Consider the following 27707-nt stretch of genomic DNA (forward strand, 5'->3'; position numbering starts at 1 on the left):
TTGAATTTTGGGAAACTTTAACGGTGCTGTCAACTTTGGAAAAAGTTATCCCAATTTACTGGGTTGAGTTGGCATTGTACAGAAATGGACAGCCATATTGGTCTAAAAATGCTAATTTTTTTTTTCCATTTGTACAGGGGTAAAGCATTGTACTAAATATGTAAGGTCTTATCTACATGGGTTTGATTACAGAAACTAATAAAATATTCTCTAAATAATGGGGAAAAAAGAGTAAGATAAGACTACAAGAGCAAGAAGCAATTTAAACATGTTAAGGGACCATTTTCATCTTCAGAATTAAGGATTATTTTAATCTTACATCATTGCTTTTTCTCTTTTACTTTTCTTTTTAGTTTTATTTTAGGATTCCCTATTTTTAATGTTCATACAGAGATTTCTTTAACTGAAATACTGAATAGTTTCTTTGGTGTGAAAAACTATAATACTACACAGGATCCTAATGAGATAATTAATAATGTGAAATAGGAAGTAAAGGGCTAAAGGTGTAGGGAAAGTGGGAAGGGTGGGGAAAGGTATTAAGGGAGAGGAAAAAAATATGAGAAACTGAAAAAATGGAAATAAAGTGTTTGTAAAAGGGGAAGGGAGGAGGGGGTGAAGGGAGGGCAGGGACAAGGGGAAAAAATGAGAATCAAGACCTATTACGTAAAGGTACAGGATCCCAATGATGAATGTAACTGTAATGTATACCTACATTGTACCAATAAACTCAATAAAAAAAAAAAAAACCACTAAAGGCTGACAATGACAAGGCTATTTTATTGCTCTACAAGCTTACTAAATAATGCAACACCATTAAAAAACAAAAAACAAAAAAATTCTCAGGAATACAGTTCTCTGTTGCATTAAATATCACTTCAGCGGCCTGAAAGAATTTAAGTTGTTTCTAAAAATCTAAGACAAATGGAAGTAATCAAAAGACCAAAGCTAGGCATGGTGGCACATGCCTGTAATCGTAGCACTTAGAAGGCTAAAGGCAGGAGAATCACTGTAAGCTCAAGGCCAGCCTGGGCTACACTGAGTTTAAGGCCAGCCTGAACTACATGGCAAGGCTTTGCTTCAAATTAAAATAAAATAGTAAAATAAAATTTTTTTAAAACACCAGAAAGACCAGAATATCTCACACATATTTATGTCCTAAATGACCATGTGACCATAGTGTTAATATTTCTAATTCTCATTTAGACCAGATACATAATTACCAGTAGTGAGATGCTGTTATGGCATACCAAGTATAAAATTCAAGGATAAAGATCAATTACTTTCATCCGAGGAATGGTTTAGAAAAGATGATAATACATGGCTTTTAAAGTATATACAGTACTATACCATACATAATGCATTTATAATAACAAATAATCTTCATGATTTCTAATACAAAGTAGAAAAGTCAGAGCCAGGCAAAATTTCCATACTTAATAGGAAAAAAAGAGTGAAATAAATGAAAAGAAGCATGGAATTTTGTTATAAAATAATAAAGCACACTAATTCTGTGATAAATATATAGTTCAATTTATATAGCCAAAGAGTAAGTAGACATGCATTTACCAAAGAAGCAACAATTTCTAAAAACAATTTCAAACTTATTTTTATAATCCTTTTAAAATTAGATTATAAGCCATGTGTAGAAAATGAGCCTTAAAGCCTTACTTTATCACTCATCTTAATCTCTAAACAAAAATAACAAAATTCTGTTGGGAATTTTTAAAGAAAACTTACAATTAAGGATTATTTTTATTCCGTATAAATTACAGCCATGAGTACCAACTATATGCTGAGTCTCATGAAGCAACCTTGCAAAAATATCAAACATGGGCATGGTCTTAGAGATCTGTAACACATGTACAAAACATAATTGAATAATGATTTTATTAAACAATAATAGCATTAATGGAATAAAAAAATCAAAGTATTCCATAATTCTTTACACTATTCTCACATTAGTGTCTAGTAAGGAGACGTTGTAATATGTAAGACAATAATGATCACAATTAAAATTAAAACTGAAAAAAAACAAGGAGGGGAGAGGGACACATGAAATAATAAAAATATTTGCCTCATTCCAAAAGTAAGCAAGACAGGAAAACAAAACAGAATGAATGGAAAAGACAGAAAGCAGATTAAACCTAAGTATTGTAAGACACTGCCCTAAATATGAATGTATTAAGTACTTTAATTAAAAGTCTGACATCAATGCAGTCTATAAACCAAATTTATGGTGCTTACAAGAGATATATCTGAAATACAAGAATGTAGAAAGATTGAAAAATAAAGGAATAGGGCCAGAGATTTAGTCAATGGTTCTGCCGCCTGCTTTGCAAATGCAAGGTCCTGAGTTTGATTCCCGGTACCAAAAAATGAATGAAAGAATGAGTGAATGAATGAATGCATAAAAAAAGGAATACCATGCAAGCATCAAACAAGACATCCAGTATAATCAACATTTCAAACCATTAAGAACATATTTATAAAATTCTAAATAAACAGAAACTTCATAACAGGTCTCAAAATAAATTAATTATGCAAAACTAAAAAGAGAAATAGACAAATCTATAACTTCACTTGCAAATTTTAGCACGCTCCCTTAGCAGTCCCCCAAATCTGATATATATAGTAAAAATAGCTCATTTATCTTAATTGTATATATGAAACACAGTATCTCAAATAGTTCAATACCTATGCTTTCAAATAAAATACCTCTGCTTTCAAGTGTACGTGGAACATGCACCAAAACTGACTTTATGCAGGGACACAAAAAATACATCCTTCAAGCTCAAACCCCCAGGTATTCACCTTGAACCGAGTCCCACAACCTAACAGCATGATGCTACAAACTCAATGAATTAATGTACTGATGAGCACAGCACCACCATAATTCAATCAACTTCCAAACACATGCATGGGGGGGGAGCACATTTGGGATCTAAACCATAGCATTACACTCCTGGCACCCAAAAGGCTCCGGTCCATCCCTTTGTACATAAAAACATTGAACACAAAACCAAAGCAATTCTCCACATATTTTAAGAATTAAAATCATGAAGAATAGTTTTCTAATCATAAGGATATAACAAAATCAACAAAGGATATAAAAATTCACAAATATTTGGAAATTAAACAATTCATTTATTATTAACCCACATCAAAAAACAATATGTAAATTTTAAACCAAACAATAATGAAAATGTAAGACAGTCTGAAAATGCTAAAGCTGTTAAAGGGAAGCTCTCAGGCAAAAAAAAAAAACACACACACACACACACACACACACACACACAGAAAAAACTCAAAAGCAATGAGATAATCAAGAAACTAGAGAAACAAAAATTAAAAAGTTTTAAAAATATAGAAGGGAGATAATGAAGACCAGAAATTGATGAAATAAAGAAATGTACAATGTAAAAAACAAATGAAAGCAAAGCTTGTTTTCTGAAGATATCAAGAAAACATATACATTACCCATACTAGAAATGAAAATGTAGATACCAGTAATGTCAAGATAAGAGGAGAGCAGCATCAACCTGATGCCAAATAATTTGGAATTTCGAAGAAAACAAATTGGGGGGGGGGCTTAAGGGGCTTACCAAAACTAATGCAAAAACAAAAGGCACACAATCTAATTATTCTAATAAATTTAAAACTTACATGTGCAATTAAAATCTTTCCCACAGATGGCTTCATTGGTAGCTGTCACCAAAAATGTAAGGAAATACATAACACTAAGGTTTCAAAAACTTGCAGAGAAAGAAGCCAAACTAATATCTAACTTGATTCATGAGATTAAAAGATTACAAGAAAAAAAATTACAGGCCCAACTTAAGTTTATCTCTCTCTCATAAACTCAAATGCACATAACCTGAGAAATTATAAACTTAAAGTTTAAATCTAAATAATTTACCTCAACTCTAAGAATACCTATATATATATATAGTCAAGTTTATTGCTTAATATTTTATTATTAAAGAATAAAAGTAGTACCAGGGATTTAGCTCAGTGGTTCCGCTGCCTACCTCACAAGCACAAGGACCCACTTTCGATCCCTGGTACAAAACAAACTACACTAAACACACACACACACACACACACACACACACAAAAGAATACAAGTATTTTTTATTTAGGTAATTTCTAATCAATATAACCAAAAATATGATGATGTAGGGAAGAAAAAAAAAACCAAAAGAATGTTTTGGGAATTATCAGTACAGAAAGTCTAACCAGGCCTTCAATTATTACATGACATATTTAATAGAGTAACTACTTTGCAAAATATGTTAATATTTACAATATGGCTTGTACAACTAGCAGTACTCTTGTTTCAACAGAAGCCCAACTGCACAAGAAATAATATCAAGAGGGGGCTGGGGATTTAGCTCAGTGCTTCTGCTGCCTGCTTTACAAGCACAAGGACCCGAGTTCGATCTCTGGTACCGAAAAAAAAAAAAAATCATGAGGGATGCTAGCAGCAGCCCTGCCAGACCACAGTGCACAGGCTGCAAAGTATCTGAATCTGCACTGCAGAGGTGCTGGGGGAGCTGTAGAGGCCATGGTTATGAGCCCAGAAGATAGAGCAGAAGTGAACAACAGTGAGGGCCTCTTTGGGGCTCCTCAAAGTAAACTGAAACCCAGTGGAAAAATGAAGAAAATCTCTTCAATAAAAGTATACTGGACCACCATGCTTGATTGCCTAAAAGTCATTAGAGATTCAAAGCCTAAAAAGACCAGCTATACCTGGAAGATATCTCTGAGAAGCAATCACTTCATTAAGGGCTCTAAACACAAGTAATAAAGATACTCATAATAAGAAATACTGATGTATCAGTCAAGGAATTAAAGCAAAAAACAGCACCAACAACAAAATAAAAAACAAGAAGATGCCTTAGCAAGGCGCAAATCCAGACTTCTAGCTCACTAAGGCAAATTCTGGGGAAAACGAGATGGAAAAGGCTGATAATCAAGTACTTGGACAAACTGAACTGATAGCACAGGAAGTAACAAAACAGATGAATGAGGCTCTAGAAAAACTTAAAGCAGAAATAACTTCCCAGATAACTACAGAGAAGGTGAGCAGAAGGAAAGACATAATTAGAGACTCTAGAACAGAAACAGATTTTTAAAAAACAGATGCACTCAGGACCATCCTGGAAGCCATATGCCCAGCATAGCAAAGAAATGGAAACCATAAATGCCCAACATAGAAAAGAAATGGAATCCATGAAACAGATTCAAACAGATATCCAGATTAAAAACTCCACTGAAAGTATTCAAAGCCAATCGAGCCAATGTGAAGATAGAGTATCAATTACTCAGTCATAAAGAACAAGAAAATAGATTCATTCATAGGAAAATGGATACACATTGAAGATATACTCCTAAGTGAAATAAATAAGTCACACTTGTGTAAATACCAAATAGTTTCCCTGGTGTAAATAATGTGCAACAATGCATAAGATTCTAATAAGATTACTGACATTTAGAAATGGGAAGAAAGGAGCTAAAGGTGTAGGGAAGGTGGGACGGGTAGGGGAAGAGTAAAAAGGGAAAAGAAAAAAATGTGAGAGAATGAAAAGATGAAAATAAAGTGTTTGTAGATGGGGAGGGGAGGAGGGGGTGGAGGGAGGGCAGAGGTAAGGGGAAAAAATGAGAATCAAGACTTGTCATGTAGAGGTACAAGATCCCAACAATGAATGTAACTGTACTGTATCCCTAAAATGTACCAATAAACTCAATTAAAGCTGAAAAAAAAAAAGATAGAGTATCAGATATAAAAGACAGTATTGTGGTCAATGACCATGAAAAGAGAGAATTCTTAAAAATAATAGGGGATATTTTTTGCCATTTTCTTCCTATTTCACACTATTAACTATACCATTTGAACCTTACTGATACTTTGAGTTTTTCACACGAGAAAAACTATTCAGTATTTATTCAGGTGTGTCCTATTTGTTTCACTTAAGAGTATAAAAGGGAAGTGGGAAGGGAAGGGGAGAGGAAATAAGGGAAAAGAAAAAATATGAAAAAAGGAAAAAATAGAAACAAAGTCTGTAAATAGGGAAGGGTGAAGGGGGTGAAGGGAAGGCAGGTGAATAGGGAAAAAATAAGAACCAAGATATATCATGTAAAGGTACAAGATCCCAATGATAAATGTAACCGTATTCTTTGCTTTAAATGTACCAATACACTTAATGAGAGAAAAGAAAGAGGGAGGGGGAAAGGAGGGAGGAAGAGAGGAAGGAATGGAAAAGAAGGGAAAGGAAGGGAAAGAAAGAATCCATGGGACATAATGAAAGCAGTTCTACCACAGAAATTCATAGAACTGAATGCCTATATGAGGGAAACAGAGCTGAAATAAACAACCTAATGATGAACCTCAAGCTCCTATAAGAGCAAGACAAACCCAAAGCTCATGCAAGGGAGGAAATTATAAAGATCATAGCAGTGGGCTGGGGATTTAGCTCAGTGCTGAGGCCAGCTGCTTCACAAGCACAAGGTCCCAAGTTCCATTCCCAGTACCCCTCCAAAAAAAAGATCAGAGCAGAAATCAATGCAAGGGAGACTAAGAGAATGATAGGAAAAGAAAAAATAAAATCAATGAATCGAAGAGTTGCTTTTTCAAAACAATAAATAAAATCAATAAACTCTTAGATAACCTATCTACAAAAGGGGGAAAAAGGCTCAAATCAGCAATTAGGAACAAAAAAGGTGAAGTCACAACAGATCTAGCAGAAATCCAGAGGATCATCAATACCTACTCCAAGAACCTGTACTCTAATAAAATGGAAAACTTAGAAGAAATGGACAGGTTACTAGATACATATGAATTACCAAAGTTGAACGAAGAAGATATAAAAATTCTGAACACCCCAATTACGATCAGTGAAATTGAAAACACAATTAAAACTTTACCAACAAGGAAAGCCCATGCACTGATGGATTCACTGCTGAATTCTACAAGACATTTAGAGAAGAACTATTGCCACTACTCTTTAAACTTTTCATTGAAATTGACAGGGAAGCAATACTTCCAAATTCACCCCTGGAATCAAATGTTACTTTGATTCCAAAGCCAGGGAAAGACCCAACCAAAAAAGAGAACTACAGGCCAATCTCCTAACGAACAAAAGAGCAAAAATCTTCAGGAAGATACTGGCAAACAGAATATAGAGGGTCATCAAGATGACCAAACACCCCAACCAAGTTGGATTTATCCCAGGGATGAAAGGATGGTTCAACATATGTAAATCAACAAACATAATACACTATATTAACAGAGCCAAAGACAAAAACCATACGGTTATCTCAATAGATACAGAAAACGCATTTGATAAAATCCAACACCAATTCATGATAAAAACCCCACAGAAAATTGGAATAGATGGTCTTCATCTCAACCTGATAAAAGCTATGAAAAACTAAATCATACTAAATATCATACTAAATGGTCAAAAACTGAAAACCTTCAAGCTAAAATGAGGAACAAGACAAGGATTCCACTATCACCACTCTTGTTCAATACACTTCTGGAAACATTAGCCACATCAATTAGATGAGAAAGAAATAAAAGAAATAAAGATAGGAACAGAAGAAGTTAAATTTAAACTGTCACTATTTGCTGATGATATGATACTCTACATAGAAGACCCAAAAAACCCTACCAAAAGACTTCTAGGCTTAATCAATACATTCAGTAGAGTAGCTGGATACAAGGTCAACACTCAAAAATCAATAGCCTTCTTGTACACAAATAACACAATGAGAAATTAGAGAAATAATTCCTTTCACAATAACATCCCCCAAAAATGAAGTATCTAGGAATCAATTTAATGAAGAAGACAAAAACTGAAAACTACAGCACTCTGAAAAAAGAGACAGAAGAGCTAATAAGAAAATGGAAAGATATTCCCTGTTTCTGGGTAGGAAGAACCAATATAGTGAAAATGGCCACACTTGCAAAACGGCTATTCAGAGTCACTACAATCTCAATTGAAATCCCAACAGTATATTTCACAGACTTTGAGAAAACAATCCAAAAATTCATTTGAAATCAGAAGAGATGTACAATAACAAAAGCAATTCTAAGCAATAGGGACATGACAGGGGTATCACAATTCCTGACCTGAAACTATACTACAAATTTACTGTGATTAAAAACAGCATGGCAACAGCAAAGAAACAGACCTAAGGATCAGTGGAATAGATTGCAAGATGCAGAAACAACTCCTGGCATACTCGGCTACCTCATCTTTGACAAAGGAGCCAAACACCCTTACTGGAAGAAAGAATCTCTCCAATAAATGGAAAAACTGGATTTCAACTTGTCAAAAGATTAAAACTAGACCCATATCTTTCACCATGCACTAATCTAAAATCCAAGTGGATTAAAGATATAAACATTAAAACAGAAACACTAAACTTGCTGGAAGATAAGTTAGGTAGAACTACTGGCATAGGAAAAGAAAACCTCAGTAGCAAGGGAAATAGCACAAAGAATCAACAACTGGGATCTCATCTTATTAAAAAGCTTCTGCAATGCAAGAGAAACCACCAACAGAGCTAAGAGACAACCTACAATGTGGGAAAAAATTTTTACCAGCTGTTCCTCAGACAAAGGACTATTAAGAATACATAAAGAACTTAAAAAAATTAAGTCCCCCAAATATAAAGACCCAATTCAAAAATGGGCAACTGAAATGAACAGATATTTCTCAAAGAAGTAAAAGCAGCAAATAAATATATGAAAAATGTTTAACATCACTGGTCATTTGAGAGATGCAGATGAAAACAACACTGAGATTCCATCTCATCCCAGTAATAATGGCTGCTAACAAGAAATCAACCAATAACAAATGCTGGGAGGGCTGTGGGGAAAAAGAAACATTGTTCCACTGTTGGTGGGAGTGTAAACTGGTGCAACCACTGTGTAAACAAATAAAGAGACACCTCAAAAAACTAGGATTAAAGGTCCCATTTGACCCAGCTATCCCTCTGGCTGGGTATCTTCCCAAAAGAATTAAGATTCATACCACGACTATATATGCATACCTATGTTCATAGCGGCAAAGTCTGTAACAGCTACAACTTGGAAAAAGCCCAAGTGCCCATCAACTGGAGACTGGATAAGAAAGATTTTTTTTTAATAAAATGGAGTACTACTCAACCATTAAGAATGAGAAATTAGAGACATTTATAGCTAACTGGATGCACACTGAGGCCATACTCTTAAGTGAAACAAATAGGACACCTGTAAATACCGAATAGTTTCACTCATGTGAAAAAGTAAAATTGTAAATAAGGATCAAATTGTATAATTGATAATGTGAAATCGGAAGAAAAGTTCTAAAGGAGTAGGGGAAGAAGGAGGGGTAGGGGAAAGGAAGGGAAAAGGAAAAAATGGAAACAAAATCTTTGTAAATAGGGAGGGGTGGAAGGGGTAAAAGGAGGACAGGGGAATGGGGAAAAAATAAGAACCAAGATATATCATGTAAAGGTACAAGATCCCAATGATGAATGCAACTGTACAGTATACTTAAAATGTAACGATAAAATTAATGGGTGAAAAAAAGTACAAATGGCCAATAAATACATGAAAGCATGTTCAATATCACTGGCTATTACAGAAATGCAAATTAACACAACACTGAGATACCATCTTACTTCAGAAAGAGTGACAATCATCAAGAAATCAAGTAATAACAAATATTGGAGAGACTGTGAGGAGAACATTGTTAGTGTCAATGTAAACTAGTACAACTGCTTTGGATATCAGTATAAAGATTCCTAAAAACTAAAAACAGAAATTTGATTTGACCTAGATATTCCCCTTCTAGGTATTTTCCTGAAAGAGTTAAATTCATCACATTACAATGATATATACATACCCATGTTTACAGCAGCACAATTTATAACAGCTAAATCTTATAAACAGCTTAACAAAAAAAGAAAAATGTGATATTTATACACAGTGAAAGTATTACTCTACATTAAGAAGGATAATTTGTAGGTAAATTGATGCACCTTGAGACCATAATGTTAAATGAAAGAAATCAGAATCAGAAGTTTAAATATTGTATGGTTTCTCTTAGAAGAGAAACCTAAAATACAAATAAAGAGGATAATAAAACAGATAACAGGAAGTAGGAAGATCTTTTTCAAACGGGAAGGGGAACAAAAGATGAAGGGATGGGGGACACAAGAAGGGGAAAAGGAATGACAAAAAAAGGGAGAATTGAACAAAAATGGAAATAGAGCTTTTACAAAGGGGAAGGGCAACAAAAGTTGGAGAGAGCAGGGAGAGATGAAAGGGGAAGGGGAGAAAAAAGAATTAAGATGTATGACATACATGCACAAAGATAAATGTTATTATGTCCTGCAAACATACACTAACAAAAAACAATTTACCATCCTCGCAAAGAATTTTCACTTACCAGAAAATTTTATACAAATGTGTATGTTTTGTATGGGATATGTGTACAGTCAAAGAGAAAAATCCAAAACTTATGGAGAGATAAGAGTATCTTTCAAGTTTTAAAGAACAATTTTCATAAGGGAAGTGCTATCAATTCAGTTATATTCATATTAACACAAAGCAATTCTTATGAGTATTATTGTATCATGAAGTCACTGAGAAGATGTATTTATCAATACAGGTTACACTTTCATAGGTACTCTTCAATAGTAATTCGTCATTCATTCAAAATATTCAATGAGAACTTCCCACATACAATTAATTTATTCAGCAAATATACTGAGCACTTGCAGTTCAGAGTACATAAAAAAGCAGCTAAGTCCCTTACATCATTCACAGTGAAACAGAAAAGACACAGAAAAACTGTGAAGTATTGAGGAACAGAAAAAACATAATGGTCCAAAAACACATCAGAGACATCTAACTCAGTTTAGAAAAGGATCAAAGATAGTACAAAACCATTTAGTATATTCTTTTACTTCACAAATGAAGAGACTAAAATGTGTATCTAATTCAAATAGTAATACTCAAAAATAAATTGATGTTAACTTGACAAAGAACTAGGATCAAAGAGTAAGCAAAGTATTGAAGGCAGCGGGAAAAGTATCTAAAAAGGCCCATGGACAAGAAGAATCACAGCACTTTAGAGGTGATGAGGCTCTGAAGAACAAAAAAGAGATCAGTCTTACACATATGAAAGAATGTTTTAAATAAATTTGCTTAAATCCAACTATTAATTTGTTTATAGATATGTGAGAAAATAAAGTATAGCAGATTGTCAGAATGAATAAAGAACAATATGGAAGTTAACTGACATACAAAGCTGTAAAAATATAGAAAGGAATACTGAGAATCCTGATATGGACCTTTAGATTCTTTTCCACTTCTCTGAAGTGCTATGATTCTAGACTCTATATATACACTATTTCACAAAAAAATGCTATTCTTTTTATTTTCTTTTTGTTGAGTTTATTGGTACATTCTAGGTATACAGTACAGTTACATTCATTACTGGGATATTGTACCTTTAAAAAATGCTATTCTTGAAAATAATGTATTAATTGAAAACCAGAATTTATAGGAATTAAAAATGTCAAATGGGGGCCAGGGATTTAGCTCAGCAGTTCGGTGGCCTGCTTTGCAAGCGCAAGGACCCGAGTTCAATCCCTGGTACCAAAAAAAAAAAACCAAACCAAAAAAAGAATGTTAAATGTATTCTATTAGTCAGCTTTCCCATTAGAACAAAACACTCGACACCTGCACTTAAAGGATAGTAAGTTAATTTTGGCTCATGGTTTTCAAAGGATTCAACCCATGACTGGCTGGCCCTAAGACAGAACAGTATGCTGAAAGGGCACAGTGGAGAAAAACTGCTCAAACCATGGTATCTAGGGAGCAGAGAGAGAAGGAAAGAGCTGGAGAAAAGAACATAAAACTCTAAGGGACCCACCTCAAACCAAGCCTCACCTCCTTACAGCCTTTAGCCACGAACTCAATGGATTAATCTACTGATGAGCACAGCATTACCACAATCCAATCACCTTCCAAATATATTCACATTTGGCAGGGGTGCATTTTGGATCTAAACTACATTTTACTCCTGGCCCCCAAAAGGCTCAGGTCCATACAATTGTTCAAAATGCATTTAGTCCATCTCTAAGAGTTGTCAAAGTCTTAACAGTTCCAGTACTTTTGAAAAGTCTAAGTCCAAAGTCTCCTCTGAGACTCAAGGCAAACTCTTAGCTGTGAGCCTCTACAAAAGAAACAGAAAAATACTTCAAACATACAATGGCACAGGGCAAGTATCTCCATTCCAAAAGGAATATGGGGACAGAAATGAATCAGAGCAAAAAAAACAAACAAACAAACAAAAAAAAACCAACCATAATCCAGTAGAGCAAACATTTTATCTTGTAGGTCTATGTCCAGTATGCGGGCAGGTTGAGGTGAGATTTGAGTTTCGATGGGGCTTGCTTTCTAAAGCACTGCTAAGTTGCAGCCCAGAAAGACTGACTTCCTTCACTGCCTGCAGCTTTCCTTAGCAGATGTTACACATTCCTTGACTCTCCAAATTCCTGGGGGAGATTTGGTTTCAGGCTCACAGCTTAAAGTATCACCCTCTTAGAGGCACAGTGCCTGACCTCCCAGAATTTCCTTTGAAATCTGGGTGGAAGCCTCCATAAACCTAAACGCATTAATTCTTGCATCTTGCTTGCCTGAAAACACAATACTGTATGGATGACACAACCAAGGTCTGCCATCAGGTCAAGCAGTAGCATGGCTCTGAGTGCCTAAATGGATAAGCATGCTGAAACAAATCCCAGGAAACTAACTCCTTAGGAATTAGTTGAGCAACTCCTTGCGCAGGGGCCCAGGAGCTATCTTCTCAAATAAAATGTTGGCATCTTTGCACCTCTGAGCCTGTGATGGGTAGGTTCTTGCTGTTTCCTGAGAGGCCTTCAAGTTGTCTTTCCTATCGTCCTGATGCAAAGTACTTAATCTCTTTTAATTGTCAATCTTTTCAGCAACCATGGTCTTCTCTGCCCCAACTTTGCAGGTACTTTCTTTCTACCAGAACTAGAAACTTTGTATCTGCTTTTTTGCTCCTGATTCTCATTTTAGATCTAGTTAAAAAGCAACCAGCAGTATTCATGCCACAGCCTGTACATCTGGCTGTCTTGAACTTTCCTCCAGCAGATTAGTCTACTGCCCTTAATATAAGTCTCCTGCAATCAGGACATGGGCAAAATGTACACAAGTTTCTTTTTTTTTTTTTTTTTTCCAAAATGTGACACTCATTGCCTCTAGTCCAATTTCCAATAAGGTCCTTGATCCCAACTCAAAACTCATGACCCTGGCCCTTAGTGTCCACATTCTTACCAGCATTCTGTACTGAGCTCCAACGTGAACCATTCATCATGCTCTGCTTACAGCAATTTTGCGCATCTCTAAGATGCTGTTCCAAACTTTTCCAAATGCTTCCAAGTAAGCTCTGAACTACAAGGTCAGGAGGTACCATTATAGCAATGAACCCACTACTGGTACCAATTTTATTGGCTTTCCTATCACTGGACAAAAATTTAAAGGAGGAAAGGTTTATTTTGGCTTATAGTTTTCAGAGGATTCAGTCCATCTTTAGTTGGCTCCAAGGCAGAATGGTATGGTGGAAGAACATGATGAAGAACAATGCTCATATTGTGGCAGCCAGAAAGCAGAGCAAGAAGGGAAGAGCCTGGGATAAGAACACAACCTTCCAGGGCCAGGGATTTAGCTCAGTGGTTCAGCTACCTGCCTTGCAAATGCAAGGTCCTGAGTTTGAACCCTGGTACCAAAAAAAAAAGAAAGAAAAACAATACACCCTTCCAGGTCACACCTCCAGTGACCCACCTCCAACCAGGCCCCACCTCATAACAACACACTCAGTCACAAAGTCATCAATGAATTAATCCACTGATGAACATAGTGCCCCCATGATTCAATCACCTTCCAAACACATGAGCCTTTCGAACATATTTGAGATCTAAACCATAACATGTATTATCAGAGGTTGCAAAAATTTAAGATCACAGTAGGCACTATGTTAATGTAACCAGTGTAACAGGTCTGGGTCTACCACTAACTCAGGTGTGACTTTAAATATAACGTAGCCCCTCTGGCCATAGCTATTTCATTTACTAAATGATTAAAATATCATTATTTTATTTTAATAATCAAAAAGTATATGATGCTAAATTGAAATTCTTGGCCATCACATCATTTCTAATGAAGCCCTGCTGGGATTTAGTCAAAAGATCAAATATACATACATGTGAAATAAAGGAGCAAATGGGACACATATACATTATTAATGAAAATAGCTTAGAGCAAGTCATCTATGTTATTTCGTTAGTAAGTTTAAAGTCAAGTTTTTAAAATATAAGCAATACTTCTACATAAGAAACATGAAATCTCAAAACAGATATGGCTAATCAAGCAATAGATACATCATTGTGTTTTCATTATTTAATTTTACAGTACTCTCTAAAGATTTGAGAATAGAAAACAAGACACAATAAAGGTTGAAAAGACAAAATACCTCAGGAAAGCCTAATGTCAACACATTCTTTTCAGTATATGATATGTTCCTCCCTAAGCTCCACATCAATATCCAGATATAAGCACTTCTGGACAAGAGTAATTATTCGGAATTCACATTCTTCAAATCCTTTTGCCCCAGATGCAATCAACAGATACCTTGCTAAACTCACAAATAATCCTTCAATTTTATACTCAATGATTACTAAATATTATTTTTGAGATTGCAATGAAGTTCATTATAAACTAATGAACAATGAACATAAAACTGATCTGAGGGGCTGGGGATTTAGCTCAGTGGTTCTGCTGTCTGCCTTGCAAACGCCAAGAACCCAAGTTCGATCCCCAGTACCAAAAAAAAAAAAAAATCTGAGGAGTAAATTATATAAAAAAGTAACATAAAGCATGGGCACTTAGATATCAGATTTGAATTGTAAAAAAAAAAAACAAAAAATTTCCTAACAATATATTCACTCACGCATATTAAGACTGAAAACAAGTATAACAAAAATCACAAAGTATCAGAAGTCTAAAAAATGTGCTTTATCTAGAGTATTATATTCCCTCAACTCCGTGTTAAGTATAGACAAGATAATAAAGATGACTTTATATATAACTGGTAGAGTTCCATTTCAGCTAATAGAAATGAAACCAGACAAAATACCTTCAAAGATACCACTATGATTCTCACTTTATAATACAAGTTTTTGCTATAATTTAATGTCATCACAGGAGCCAGGTCTACTCTGAAATTCTATCAATTTCAAAAGTTTCTCTTAAAAGTAATGACATTGTGGAAGGCACACAGGTCTTCAGATCTTAATCTTGGGCCAAAATTTATACCTCAATACTTGATTGACTTGGATATATCATATCCTCTTCTCAGTTCTTAGTTCTAAAACCTCAGGATTAATTCACTTTACTAGTCTCAGGTTTCAACAAACTCCCCTAGAAAATTGTTTTTAGTTTCAAATTTTTAACATCAAATTATTTACTTATCTATCTTAGCAACCATATTAAAATGTTGAATTAAAAAAAGTTGAATATCCTCCTAACCTAGATTTTGCTCAAGAGGGAGAGGGTTGGCAAAGCAGAACAGAAACATATATACCTTTATGGAAAGTTCAGAAACTCTATATAACACACCATTAACAATAAGAAAGCAACTGACACTTCCTGTCTTTGCTCCTTGAACTCTCAATTATCCCTCAATTTATTGCAATCAAGCAGCCAAACACAAGACTCCACTAGAGGACTTCTTTCAAGGTCGTCCATGACAACCCAAATAAGAAATGCATCACTTTATGTCACTGTGGTCTCAAACAATGACAATCATGGCACAATTATTAATTACCTGTACAATCTTAGAAATGTTTCTTAATCTCCTGACATGGATTTCTATTAAATAAAAGATAATTTCAGAAGAATGCTGTAAGAAATGCATTAATACATGTAAGATACTTTAAGCAGTGGCCAACAGACTGCAAGTACTCAACTAATAATAACATTAGATTATTTCCTCCCTAAAAAGCTTCCCTTTTTTCATTTTACTGACAGTTTCTTTGGGTTCTCTTCCCATTCTGTAGCCACTCCTCAGTCTCACATATCATATCTGTTTTAATAAGACCAGCCTCTGAAGGTGGTGTTCAACACTCACTGTTAATCCTCATTGGCATTCTGAAACTCCTGTCATTCTCATAGTACCATTCAACTGTACTGCAATTACCTGTTAAACTCTTGCATTTCCCTTTGCATTTTGAGCTCCATGAGGAAGGAATACAAATCTACCTTTCACTGACATAGTTTCAGCACCTAGTACAAAACCTGGCTCAATAAATGGATGAATAACTCTGCTCTTTCCTAGTAATTTCATTCATTCATAACTGCTGACAACTCCCAAGTCCATGTCTCTAACCCACAGCTCTCATTTCTAAAACCTGCAATTCAAACTCCTGCACATAAGACAATGTAGAAAATAAAAAGTGATGGGAGGCCAGGGATTTAGCTCAGCGGTTTGGTGGCCTGCCTCACAAGCGCAAGGACCCGAGTTCAATCCCCGGTACCACAAAAAAAAAAAAAAAGTGATGGGAGATAGGGAGAATATCCCCATACAGACAACACTGAACCTAACCACTGAATTTGATTCAGTTCTCATCCAATTTGGTTTGTGAACAGAATCAGGGAAAGAATTAAATTCGTGAACCAAAGCGCCACTGTATTTCAAAAGTCCACACAAGAGCAGATGACAGCTTGAACTGCAGTGGTTACCAATGCAAGTAGTTTTTTTTAAATTTTTCAAAAGTCAAATTCTGAACAAATTTGAGAACAGAGCTGACAGGATTTGATAGGGTAAGTGTAAAGAAAAAAGGAATAAGAATATCCCATAGAAACAATTTTTATATAGATTGGCTGGTTTTATTTTTGTGAGTGTTTTAATTAGAAGGGAAGCCCTTCCTCAATTTCTATACTTATATGGTCTTGGCAGAACAACTCAGAAAATTTTCCATTAGCAAAGTAATGGTATGTGTGAGTTAGAACTTAAACAGAGTCAAAACTACGTGTTTTTCTGAAACAAACCATTTAGCTCCTGTCATTTCAAATTTGTATCAAAAGAAATATTAAAATGCCCACTTCACTGACAAAAAAAAAAAAAATCCACCTCTTCTTACATGTCTGTAACATTTATGAAATGTCACAAACACGACACTCACCACTCATTTCAGTATTACAAAACGGGAGAAAATTAATCATCTTATAGTATGCTGTATAATTACTGTTTATGTTTTCAGCTACAACATATGGTCCCTTATAAAATCCACTGAGAATGATAATCATGATAAATACATCCATTTAGTTTGCATTTCTGTCTGTTGTTTTACTGCAGGCCTACAGAGAACCCATATGTGTGATCAGTCCGGTGGGAAAGAAGGAAACTACGATTTACCTATGTAACACAACAGTTCTCAAGTTGAGCAAGACAATCTGTCAGGAGGTTTACTCTAAAACCAGTCATAGCTACCTTCAGTCTGAAGATTCTTATTGATGAATAAGACGTTTTACTGATCCACATTCAACAAAAATCACTACCCCAGCTAGACAGAGGATTCTGTCAGATTTCCCCGAAACCTCTTATGACAGGATAATCAACAATACCTCATAAAATATCAGGAATATTGCCAAAATTCAAATAAGCTTCTATTGAAAAATGCATAAATATACATAAAATACAAAGCTTTTAAAAAGAGAGATGTTTAAACAACTTTCTAGAGACAAAGAGAGAAAAACAGAAAAATGAAGTGACATTTTCCAAGGACCTACAAAAAACCATGAAGACTGCTGGCAGTCTAACCTATAAATGAAATCTTAAAAAGACATAATGTTACCCCTAATTATCTGGTAATCTGAACCTAGAAAACAATAGCGGCACAATTCAAAAAACAGGGGAGGCTGGGCATGGTGGTGCAAGCCTATAATCCCAGCACTCGGGAGGCTGAAGCAGGAGGATTGCTGTTGAGTTCGAGACCAGCCTGAGCTACATAGTGAGTTCCAGGTCAGTCTCAACTACATAGTAAGACCCTGTTTCAAAAAAAAAAAACAAACCAAAAAACAAAAAATAAACAACAACAACAAAAAAAGGTGGGAAATGTTACGAGACTCTTTGCTAAGAGCTAGACTTAGGTATATAGTAGATGATCCACAAATTCCTATTAAAATAATCTTCTGGGAGTGGGAGGACTAGTAAACTATAAATATCTCAAATCTAGACAAGATAAAATTTTCCATCTCAAAAAAAAGTCATAGTAATTAAATTCAATATCATTACTATACTTGTTTAAGCACTATAATGACAAAATCATTTAAGAGTTTTAATTCTTCCTGTTCTGCAATGTCATCTTATCAAGGGCCACATACTTGGTAAGAAAATGTTGAAATGATGTATAATCAACAAGGATGTCAAAGATAAATTCTTACAAATGCGAACCAAATACTTCCTTTCACTATAAACAAAATGACTGAGTCCACTTCTTGAAGAAATCAAGCTCTATTTATATTCATTCTCTTGAAATGGCACAGGCAACCTTAGAAGGATAAGTTTATAATAAATCCCTATATTTGGAAAACATTGTTGCTAAGCATCTTCTAACATTCAACAGAGTTTATATAACTCATGTCATGGCTACAAAATTAACATTTCATGTTCTCAAAAAAAAAGTGCAGTATGCTTCTCTATGCTGTTAATTTCAAACATTATAAATTCAGAGGGAATTAATAAAAGGCTGTGCAACTAATTAATTAGAAAGGCAGCCTAATCCCAGGAAGAATACAAACAGAGACATTAAGTGTCAGGATGTGTTACAGTCTAGCTTGTAAACAGCTTGTCCACTTGAGATAAAACATTTCAAAATATAGCCACTCTGCTTAAAAAGGTGAGCTGCAAAACATAAGGCCTTGGAACAAGTCATGAACTATCAAGCCATATTCTCACTCAAAAGTTAATTATAATGAAAATGTAGCATTTGAAAATAAGTTTCACACCTACCAACAACATTAAACCTTTATCTACTCATAATAGGAGACTTCAATCACTGAAAGCAACATTACTGAAGTTTTTTCCACCTTTCATATTCATTATAAGAGCAAAGTTTAAAAAGTATAGAAAATACGTAAAAATACTTGAATAAGATTGGAAAAGTTGAGCACATTACAGAAAATGCAGTATTATTACAGAAATTAAAGAACAGACTGAAAAAGCATGCAAAATATACATACATACAAAAGGGATTCTCTATTAATATTTCACTAACAATAACCATTTAATTACATAAACAATTAGGGAAACTACATTTTATGAAATTCTGCATTATTTTAACTCATGTGGTGTCGATTCACAACTTTTGTTAAAGGTGGAGCTTCCTCTACCTGATGGCAGTTCAGGAAGAAGGAAAACCACCAGGGAGAGAACACAAAAAACACACAAATCTACAAATTATAAGCAACAAAATGTTTGAAGAAAAACATGTCTGTATTTTAATTTTTACTCTTAACTATCAATTCTTAACTGTTTCCTTACTTGTGGCTTTTCTTTCAGAATCATTTCCCATTTTCAAGTTTTATTCAGATCATTACATACCTGGAAAACATCCTTGGAAGGTTATTTTCACCCTGAGTAAGCGAGTTATATGATAAAGTTTGAAATACTACATCACAATCACATAAAAACTCAGAATAAATTCAAGGTTATTAGAATTAGAGAATTACATAATCTATATTTAATCCAGTTATTTAAATCAGTTTCAGGGAATCTTTGAAAATTGAGTAGTTAAATCAGGAAAGGTGGCACACACCTGTAATTGTGCTCTGGGAAACTGAGGCAGAACTGCAAGTTTGTGTCTAGCCTGGGCAACTTAGTTACTCAGCCTCAAAACTGGGGATGAACTCAGTGTAAATACCTTGGAGTTTATCTTCAATACCCTCCCCAGAAAAGCAGATGACTGATCTAGATGAGTTATTCTCAAAGTGTAGTCCCTGGATCAGTGGTACTGACATCACCTGCAAGCTAATTGGAAATGAAAATTCTTGGGCCCTCCTGGGCCCAAGTGAATCTCACCATGCTTAAACTTAAACCAACCCAACTCAGAGGCTAATCCCTTTTCACCTCAAATGAATGAATTAGTAATATCATCTTAGATTTCACACACATTTTTCAGATCACTCTTTTCAATTCAGTTCAAGTCCAGCCTGAGAAACTTCATGACTTAGCAAGACGCTGTCTCTAAATAAAAATTTTTAAAAAGAGCTGGGGGTATATCTCAGTGCAAAGGGCTTGGGATCAATCCCCAGTAAAACTCACACGCAAACTGAGAGGTACTTTAAGTATCCCTAAATAACTGTAGATGGGATACAGTATTAAACATTCAATTTTTTTAATTGAAAACTAGAATAGTTCAATGTACCACATGGCATTTTTCTTCCTATGCTCAATATACACACACCATAAGGAATGGGATGCCAATGTATATTCAATAATTAGAATACATTTATGCTTGTTCTATAGTACTTAAGAGCATAATTGCATTTTAAATGTTTATAGTTTCAAAGTTGTTTTAATTTTCCATGTCACAGTTTTAGTCAAATTTATAATTCGCTCAAATTCAAGTCTAGTCAAAAATTATGAAAAGGTTTCAATGAAAAAAAAAAAAGCAGTGCACTTCACAATCATTATTAGTCTGCTTTATAACACACTTTCTAAAACCACAGGGAGAAAGTCCTGACTAATCACCTAAGTCATTCAAATAGGTAGAAGAGAAGAACAGGAAGGCCAGAAAGTATGAAATGTATGAAAATAACTAATGAGGCCAGAACAGGTTTGGTGAGAACCTTCAGTACTGCTTGCTATATTCTCCATTTCTTGCAAAGTCATTACACTATTTTGTACTGTATTTTATTTTGTTAACTGTTTTATACTGTACTATTAGTATAGTAGATCCTTTCATCAGACTATTTCTGGAGAGCAAAATCCCAAGAGCCTTCTGTAGTACATTAAAAAGTTTAAAAAAAAGGTCCAATAAAGGATGTTTAAGATTAAATCTTTGCCTAGATGCCATGTGTAAACCCAAAGCAATACTTACACAGTAATCCAGACTCTAACTATCACCTGAAAGAATGAAGGAAGCAAAGTTACTCACTGACAGATATGCTTCTCAGACCCTGAGAAATTCATTTCTATATCCAGGCCCACCACTCCCCATGAAGCCAGAAGCTGTGCAGAAACTAGGGAGAAAAGAACTTAGTACTAGACCATAATGTACTTAAAGGTTTATTTTGCCTAGGTAGTCTATGCAATCTAGTCTCTCCCCAGCTATTAGTCCTCTAATCTGCAAATTGTGGTAATGATCGAAGAAAACAAAAACAGTACAAGTGATTTTTTTTTCCAGTAAAAGTAATATATTAAAAATTCCTAAATATTTCTTTTGTGTTTCTTTTTCTACCTGTTTTTCATCTTCTAACCTCTTTCCATAAACGTATCAGACAAGATAAAAAGAATGAAAGAACTAAAAGGCTAACGGGAAAAGGACTAATGGAAAGCCTCTTAAATTAGGTAACTATAAGTCAATTATTTGAAGATAAAAGTTATTGTATTTCTGAACTGAAGCTCTCTAAACCAAATTTCTAGTTCAATATTTCAATTTTTTCATTACAAGTGCTAAACTTTCTTTGAAGATCCTTGTAAAAATATAAGATGAGTCAAAAACTGGAATAGAATGCCACAAATTGGGGTGAAAAAAAATCTCCAAATTACAACAGCTTTTAGAAATGTATGTCCATTCAAAGAGAAAAGAATAAATTTAAGAAACCTAAGACAAAGCAAAGATATTTAGTTATGTGCTCAGCCTTTAAGATAGATAGAAAATAAAAATGCCCTATCAGGACAAAAAAAAAAAAAGAAAGAAAAGAAAAAGATTATCAGATTTTTCCAATAAATTGTCACTTAATATATCAAACATTTCAGGAGCTTAAAAATACTGCTCAGGTTTTAATATATTTTCCTCAGGTGAAATTACTCTAAAAATATTGTGCAAATATTAGGTCTGAAGAGCTTCCATAGCTACTATACTGACACTATGGTGAAGTTCTTAAGTAACTGGTTAATAAAAGCCCTTAAACATTTTCAGAGTTAAAACATCACTTTCACATATTCCGCAACACAAAATTCTTGGTTTTCACTCAGTACTTTTTTAGAAATTCAATAAATACTAGTTTACTCCTAAAGAAAATTTGTGATCTTCCTGCAAACATTTCTCCCTCACAGAAAACTATAAATAAATTTTGTAATCATTAATACTGCCACTATACATCTGGTTTACATTTATGAACACTCATGTGCATATATTCACTCTCAGGAAAAAAATCTAGAAAAATATAATAGTGGTTATCTTTAGAAGACAGAAATAAGAGTGATTCTTATTTCTTTTTTATAATTTTCTGAACCATCTAAGTTTCTTTCAATAATGTATATTTTATGATTAGAAAAAGCTATTTCCATTAAGAAATGAGTGAAATAGAAATTATCGGCATCTAAATAAACCTGTCTTTACCTTTAGCACTACAGACTCATTATAGCCATTCCACTCACCTGCTTCATTACACAAAGCTTTCAAGTCTGCTCCAACATATCCATGAGCACTATTTGCCAGCTGTAGCAGTTCAGTTTTAGTGAGCAAATGGGGTATTCTTCGAAGAAGTTTCTGCAGAATATCTAGCCGGTCCTGAGCATTAGGAACACCAATCTCAATCTCTTTATCAAATCGTCCAGGTCTTCGAAGTGCAGCATCTAATGCTTGTGGGCGATTTGTGGCCCCAAGGACTAACACTTGTCCTTCAGTTGCTTCCTAACAAAATAAAATGAAAATAAAATACATACTATCCTAAAAGTTAAAAATAATAGGAGTCAGGTATGGTGGCAAACATAATCCCAGAACTCTGGGAGGCTGAGACAGGAGGATTCCAAGTTCCTGTTATGTCTGGGCAATATTTAGCAAATAAGCAAGACCCATCTAAAAATAAATAAATAAAAAATGGACTAGAGCAATAGCTCACTACAAAAACCTTAGGTTCAATCCAAAGTACACAAAAGAGAAAAAAAGAGGCAGGCTAACTAGACCCTGACCCTTGTACTTGTATTACATATCAATTAATTTATTATTTTACATGCAATATTTCTATTACACAATTTTAAAAGCTTAGCCCAAATGCCTCCTCTCCTAGAAAGTTGTCTAATACTTCTCCATCTATTAATGTTTTTCACTAGAATCTTAACTGTAATTACTATGAATAACAAAACTCTATAGCTATTTTTTCTTTTTCTTTTTTCATATTCCTTTTTTTTTCCTCTCTTTTCAGTACTGTGGAATGAACCCAAGCCTTGTATATGCTAGACCCCTTGCTCACTGTTTAACTGTTTAAAGTGGTCTTTTTACCTTATTTAGAAGCAAAAAGTATGACCTTTGTATTATTCGAATAAAACAAGACTACTTTAGGAATTTGTCTAGGAAGTTTTCCTCGTCTATTAACTGCTTTCTTTTATAAATGTAATAACTTTAATTTCCTGAAAACAAAAACAATACAACCAATATCCAATTATCAGCCACCCTTGAATAAATAAAAATGTTTTCTCTGAATGTGATATTAAGAACATATTATAAAGAACTATGATTATGATCATCCACCTGTAGTTATTACCCAGTATTTTATTCCAATGATCCAAAGTAATCTCACACAAACAAATATAACTAGAATGTGATTTACGTAAGAAAACGCAAACATAATCAATTATATTTAATATGCCAATAGAAAATGTAAGGACTAAATTTATAGATTGTCCCTTTGAAAGCACAAATACAAGCCTTTAACTATCTTCAGATTAAAACATCAGTGTCATGTGTTTCCAGTCTCACCCAAAGACAAGATGACCACTCCTTAGCAAGGTTTTCCCAATGGCAGAGAAAAAGACAGCAAATAGAGCTGGTGATTAAGATTCTACAACACTGAGCCTTCCAAGTGATTTCTTTCCCCACCTTCTACTACAATACAGCTTTTTGTATTTGCCTTCACAGTAAAATTATAATTATCCATAAACAATAATATGGTCTGCTTAATAGTTACTCCTTATAGACTAAATACCAAACATTTGCCTTTTCACATGTTCAGTTTCTACCAAAAGGCAGTAAAACCCTGTAACTTTTAATTATCCAGGTTTTTGTTTTTTTTTTTTTTTGTACCAGGGATCGAACTCAGGATCTTGGACTTGTAAGGTAGGCACTTGTGAATGACTGAACTAAATCCCCAGCCCAATTATCCAGTTTGTTTTTTTTTTTTTTAATGTGCAAATGCAAAGTATTAGATTAATTTCTAACATGCTATGATTCTAAGAAACTTAGTTATTTACAAGCTGGTCTAAGAAGTACATTTTTTTGTTGTTTTTGGGTTTTTGTTTTTTTTGGGGGGTTAACAGATGTCATGTCTTCATTTTTGTTTTATATTAGTTCTTCCTTTTACAATTAACATATATTCTTCATTAATATAAGACTATATGAGCCAGGCATGGTGCTGCACACCCGTAATACCAGTACTCAGAGAGGCTGAGGCAGGAGGATTGCCATGAGTTTGAGGCCAGCCTAGGCTATACAGTGAGTTCGAGGCACCTTGAACTACATGGGCAAGACCCTGTCTCAAAAGAACCTAAATAAATATATATAATTAATTAGTTAATTTTAAAAAAGAAAGACTATATGTCCTATCAGAAACTCTGGCAGTAAGAGTAAAAAGGCCTTTTCACTGTTGTACAAATACATTATCCTTTATTCTTTTCTTTAATTGCCTAGCACAAAGGCCTGGATAATTTTTACATGGATAATAATGCTTACACATGAAATTTCTTAATAAAACCTCCTAAAATTTAACAGACTCTTCTTTATTGATTTCTGTGTCAAGATTTTAAATTAGTACTACTTATCACAAAAGAAATCTGTTGTGGTAAATTATTTTATATGCTAAAAAAGTCAGTTATGTTGTCCTAGCAATTAGTAAGTACATGACTCTTACCTAGTTCCAATGTGGTATTTTCCCCTTATTCTAGAATATCTAAAAATTCAGATATGTTTAGTAGTATTTGTTGCTACATGTGTATTTCTAAGAAGCAAACCTTTCCCTCATAGAAACAATACTAGCATTATACTTACTGAACCAATGCCATCCATCAGTGTTAGGAGGGAAGCTACAACTCTTTTTTCCACTTCATTCTGAGCTCCTTCTCTTTTAGGGCAAAGTGCATCCAGCTCATCAATAAAAATAATTGATGGGTGCCTAAAAGCAAGTAAAATGAAACCACTAATTTACATTTAATTTTAAATTTTAATTTCAATTTTTAATTGAAAACATCAAATTCAGAATTCATTCAATATTACAGATAAAAGCATTAGAATGTTAAGCCAAAAACTTCACATGCATTCTAGCCTGAATGATTTAACTTTTAACCTTAGATTCTAATCTGTCTGCCCTCACTAAAAAGAACAGCAATGAGAAGAGTATACTGCTCCTGAGATGAAAAGTCTGTGCCCAGGCAAAACTCTCCCACTAATGTCCACTGACTTATGACAACTGGACTGACTCAGAAGCTGAGGCCAGAGGTGATGTTCCCTTAAAACGGACTTTAAGCCAAAAAGGATATAAAATAGAATTGTCTTTTTCTTTAACCTGTTTTAAAAAGTACTTTCAAAATGACCAATTTTGCTATGAAAAGATGTGCATTCTTTCACAGGAAACTCAACTACCACCAAAATAACAACAAAAACACACTGTACAATAATAAGGTATACCACAATTATTCAGTATTTGGACTATAAATTGCTAATTTAATCTATTACGTTGTGCAGAAAAGGCATTTAAAATAGCAGTTCTTTAATAAAAGAACAGTAAGTTATAAAATAGAAAAAATAGTAACAACATATAAACAATATGAGATTAAGTTAAAACCATATTCTAATACTCACTGTAATGCAACACAGTAGCCTAAACTCAGGAATAATAATTTTTTAAAGAATAAGACTATCCCTTGGAAGCAATCTATAATGTAACCAAGTTTCAAAAATAAAACTACTAAAGAGATTAAGCATATTAGATATACCTAGGTGCTCTAAAGTCATACATATAAATACTCAAGGACGTAATGTGACTTATCAAACAACTTTCAATTCTACTTTATGTAATTTAATAATTCATTTATCAAACATCTAAAACAAAATTAGAAATAGATTAAACAGATTTATCATGAAGTCTACAATTACTCAGAGCTATCTTTTAAACTATTCTACACTCTTGGTGAAATGCTACTATATCATTTTAAATAGCACAGCACTGACTATCAATTCTAAAACATCAAAAATAAAGAATACCGTAGAGTGGCATCAGCAAATATCTGACGTAACTTTGCTTCAGTCTCACCATAGAATCTATAACGAATAAAAAATATTAAGTACTTTTTCTTACTGTTTTTAAAATTTTGCCTATAAAAGCTAATCTGACATTTCAATTATTTTTAGAATACTTAGTATTACTTTCAAAAATTATTTTCCAAACAATTTTATACATATTAAAAAGCACATTACAAATATTCAAAGGTATGAAATATCAATTATATCATGCAGCCATTTTAAAAAGCCAGATTTGAGAAGTACATTTAATATATATTAAGTTTAAGCTATGCACCTACTTGCTTATAATTTCAGGACCATTAATTACAGAAACATAGGCTCCCACTTCATTGGCAATTGCCTTGGCAATCATTGTCTTTCCAGTACCTGGAGGGCCATAGAGTAACACTCCTCGAGGAGCTGGAATTCCTAAAAGACAAAGAACTCTGAATTCAATATAAAAAACACTGAACTCAGTATTACTAGGTTTCTTATAAACGTTGCCATACAACTTCAAACATGAGTTATAAATGTTCTACCCCAAACACTGATCTCCAAAAATAACATACTCTTGCTTAGTACTAGGTTTCTTCCAAATTTTGTTATACAATTTCAAACAACAGTTCTAAATGTAAATTTACCTTGCATCACAAAATAAAAAGTCAGATCTCTCACCAGAAAAATATAATACCCCAAATATCAATCCACAACAACATTTTCTTGCTCCATAGATCACATATCAAAGAAAATATGCTGGCAAAAAACCATACATTTAGGCAGGCGTGGTGGTGCATATTATAAACCCAGCTATGCAGGTGGCTGAGGCAGGAGGATCACAAGTTCAAGGCCAGCCTGGGAAACAGACAGACCCTATCTCATAAAAAAAAAAAGGGCTGGAGTTACAGTTTTCTCTTTCTTTATGGCTGAGCAGTATTCCACTTTATATAAAACACACACACACACACACACACACACACACACACACACACACACACACACACACACACACACACACACACCCTAGAAGAGATACCTACAGTGTTGCCACATCCAGCCTACACAGCACAGTTTAATGATTGGAAAATAAAATCCAAACATGAGGAGACAAAACAAGCCACCAATCACAATTTGCTTACAATTATCTTAGACACTATAAATGTAACTAGCAAAATATAAAAATG

General features: G+C 34.1%; 1 protein-coding gene across 5 annotated transcripts in view; it reads right to left on the reverse strand.

Moving 5' to 3' along the window:
- The window catches only part of Spata5 (spermatogenesis associated 5), a 296553-nt gene that overhangs the window by 258012 nt on the left and 10834 nt on the right, over window positions 1-27707 (reverse strand). For all 5 annotated transcript variants that reach the window (XR_777740.3, XR_004515732.1, XM_010611182.2 and 2 more), the window contains exons 6-9: window positions 26826-26955; window positions 26509-26565; window positions 25297-25420; window positions 22692-22947 (exon numbers count right to left, since the gene is read on the reverse strand). Coding sequence is in view for 3 of the 5 variants with exons in the window: in XM_010611182.2 (XP_010609484.1) it covers window positions 22692-22947; window positions 25297-25420; window positions 26509-26565; window positions 26826-26955 (567 nt within the window). In the remaining 2 variants the exon portion in view is untranslated. The remainder of the gene's footprint in view (window positions 1-22691; window positions 22948-25296; window positions 25421-26508; window positions 26566-26825; window positions 26956-27707) is intronic.

This window comes from Fukomys damarensis, unplaced genomic scaffold, assembly GCF_012274545.1.
Source record: "Fukomys damarensis isolate Sample0158 unplaced genomic scaffold, DMR_v1.0_HiC HiC_scaffold_38, whole genome shotgun sequence".
Classification (NCBI taxonomy): Eukaryota; Metazoa; Chordata; class Mammalia; order Rodentia; family Bathyergidae; genus Fukomys; species Fukomys damarensis.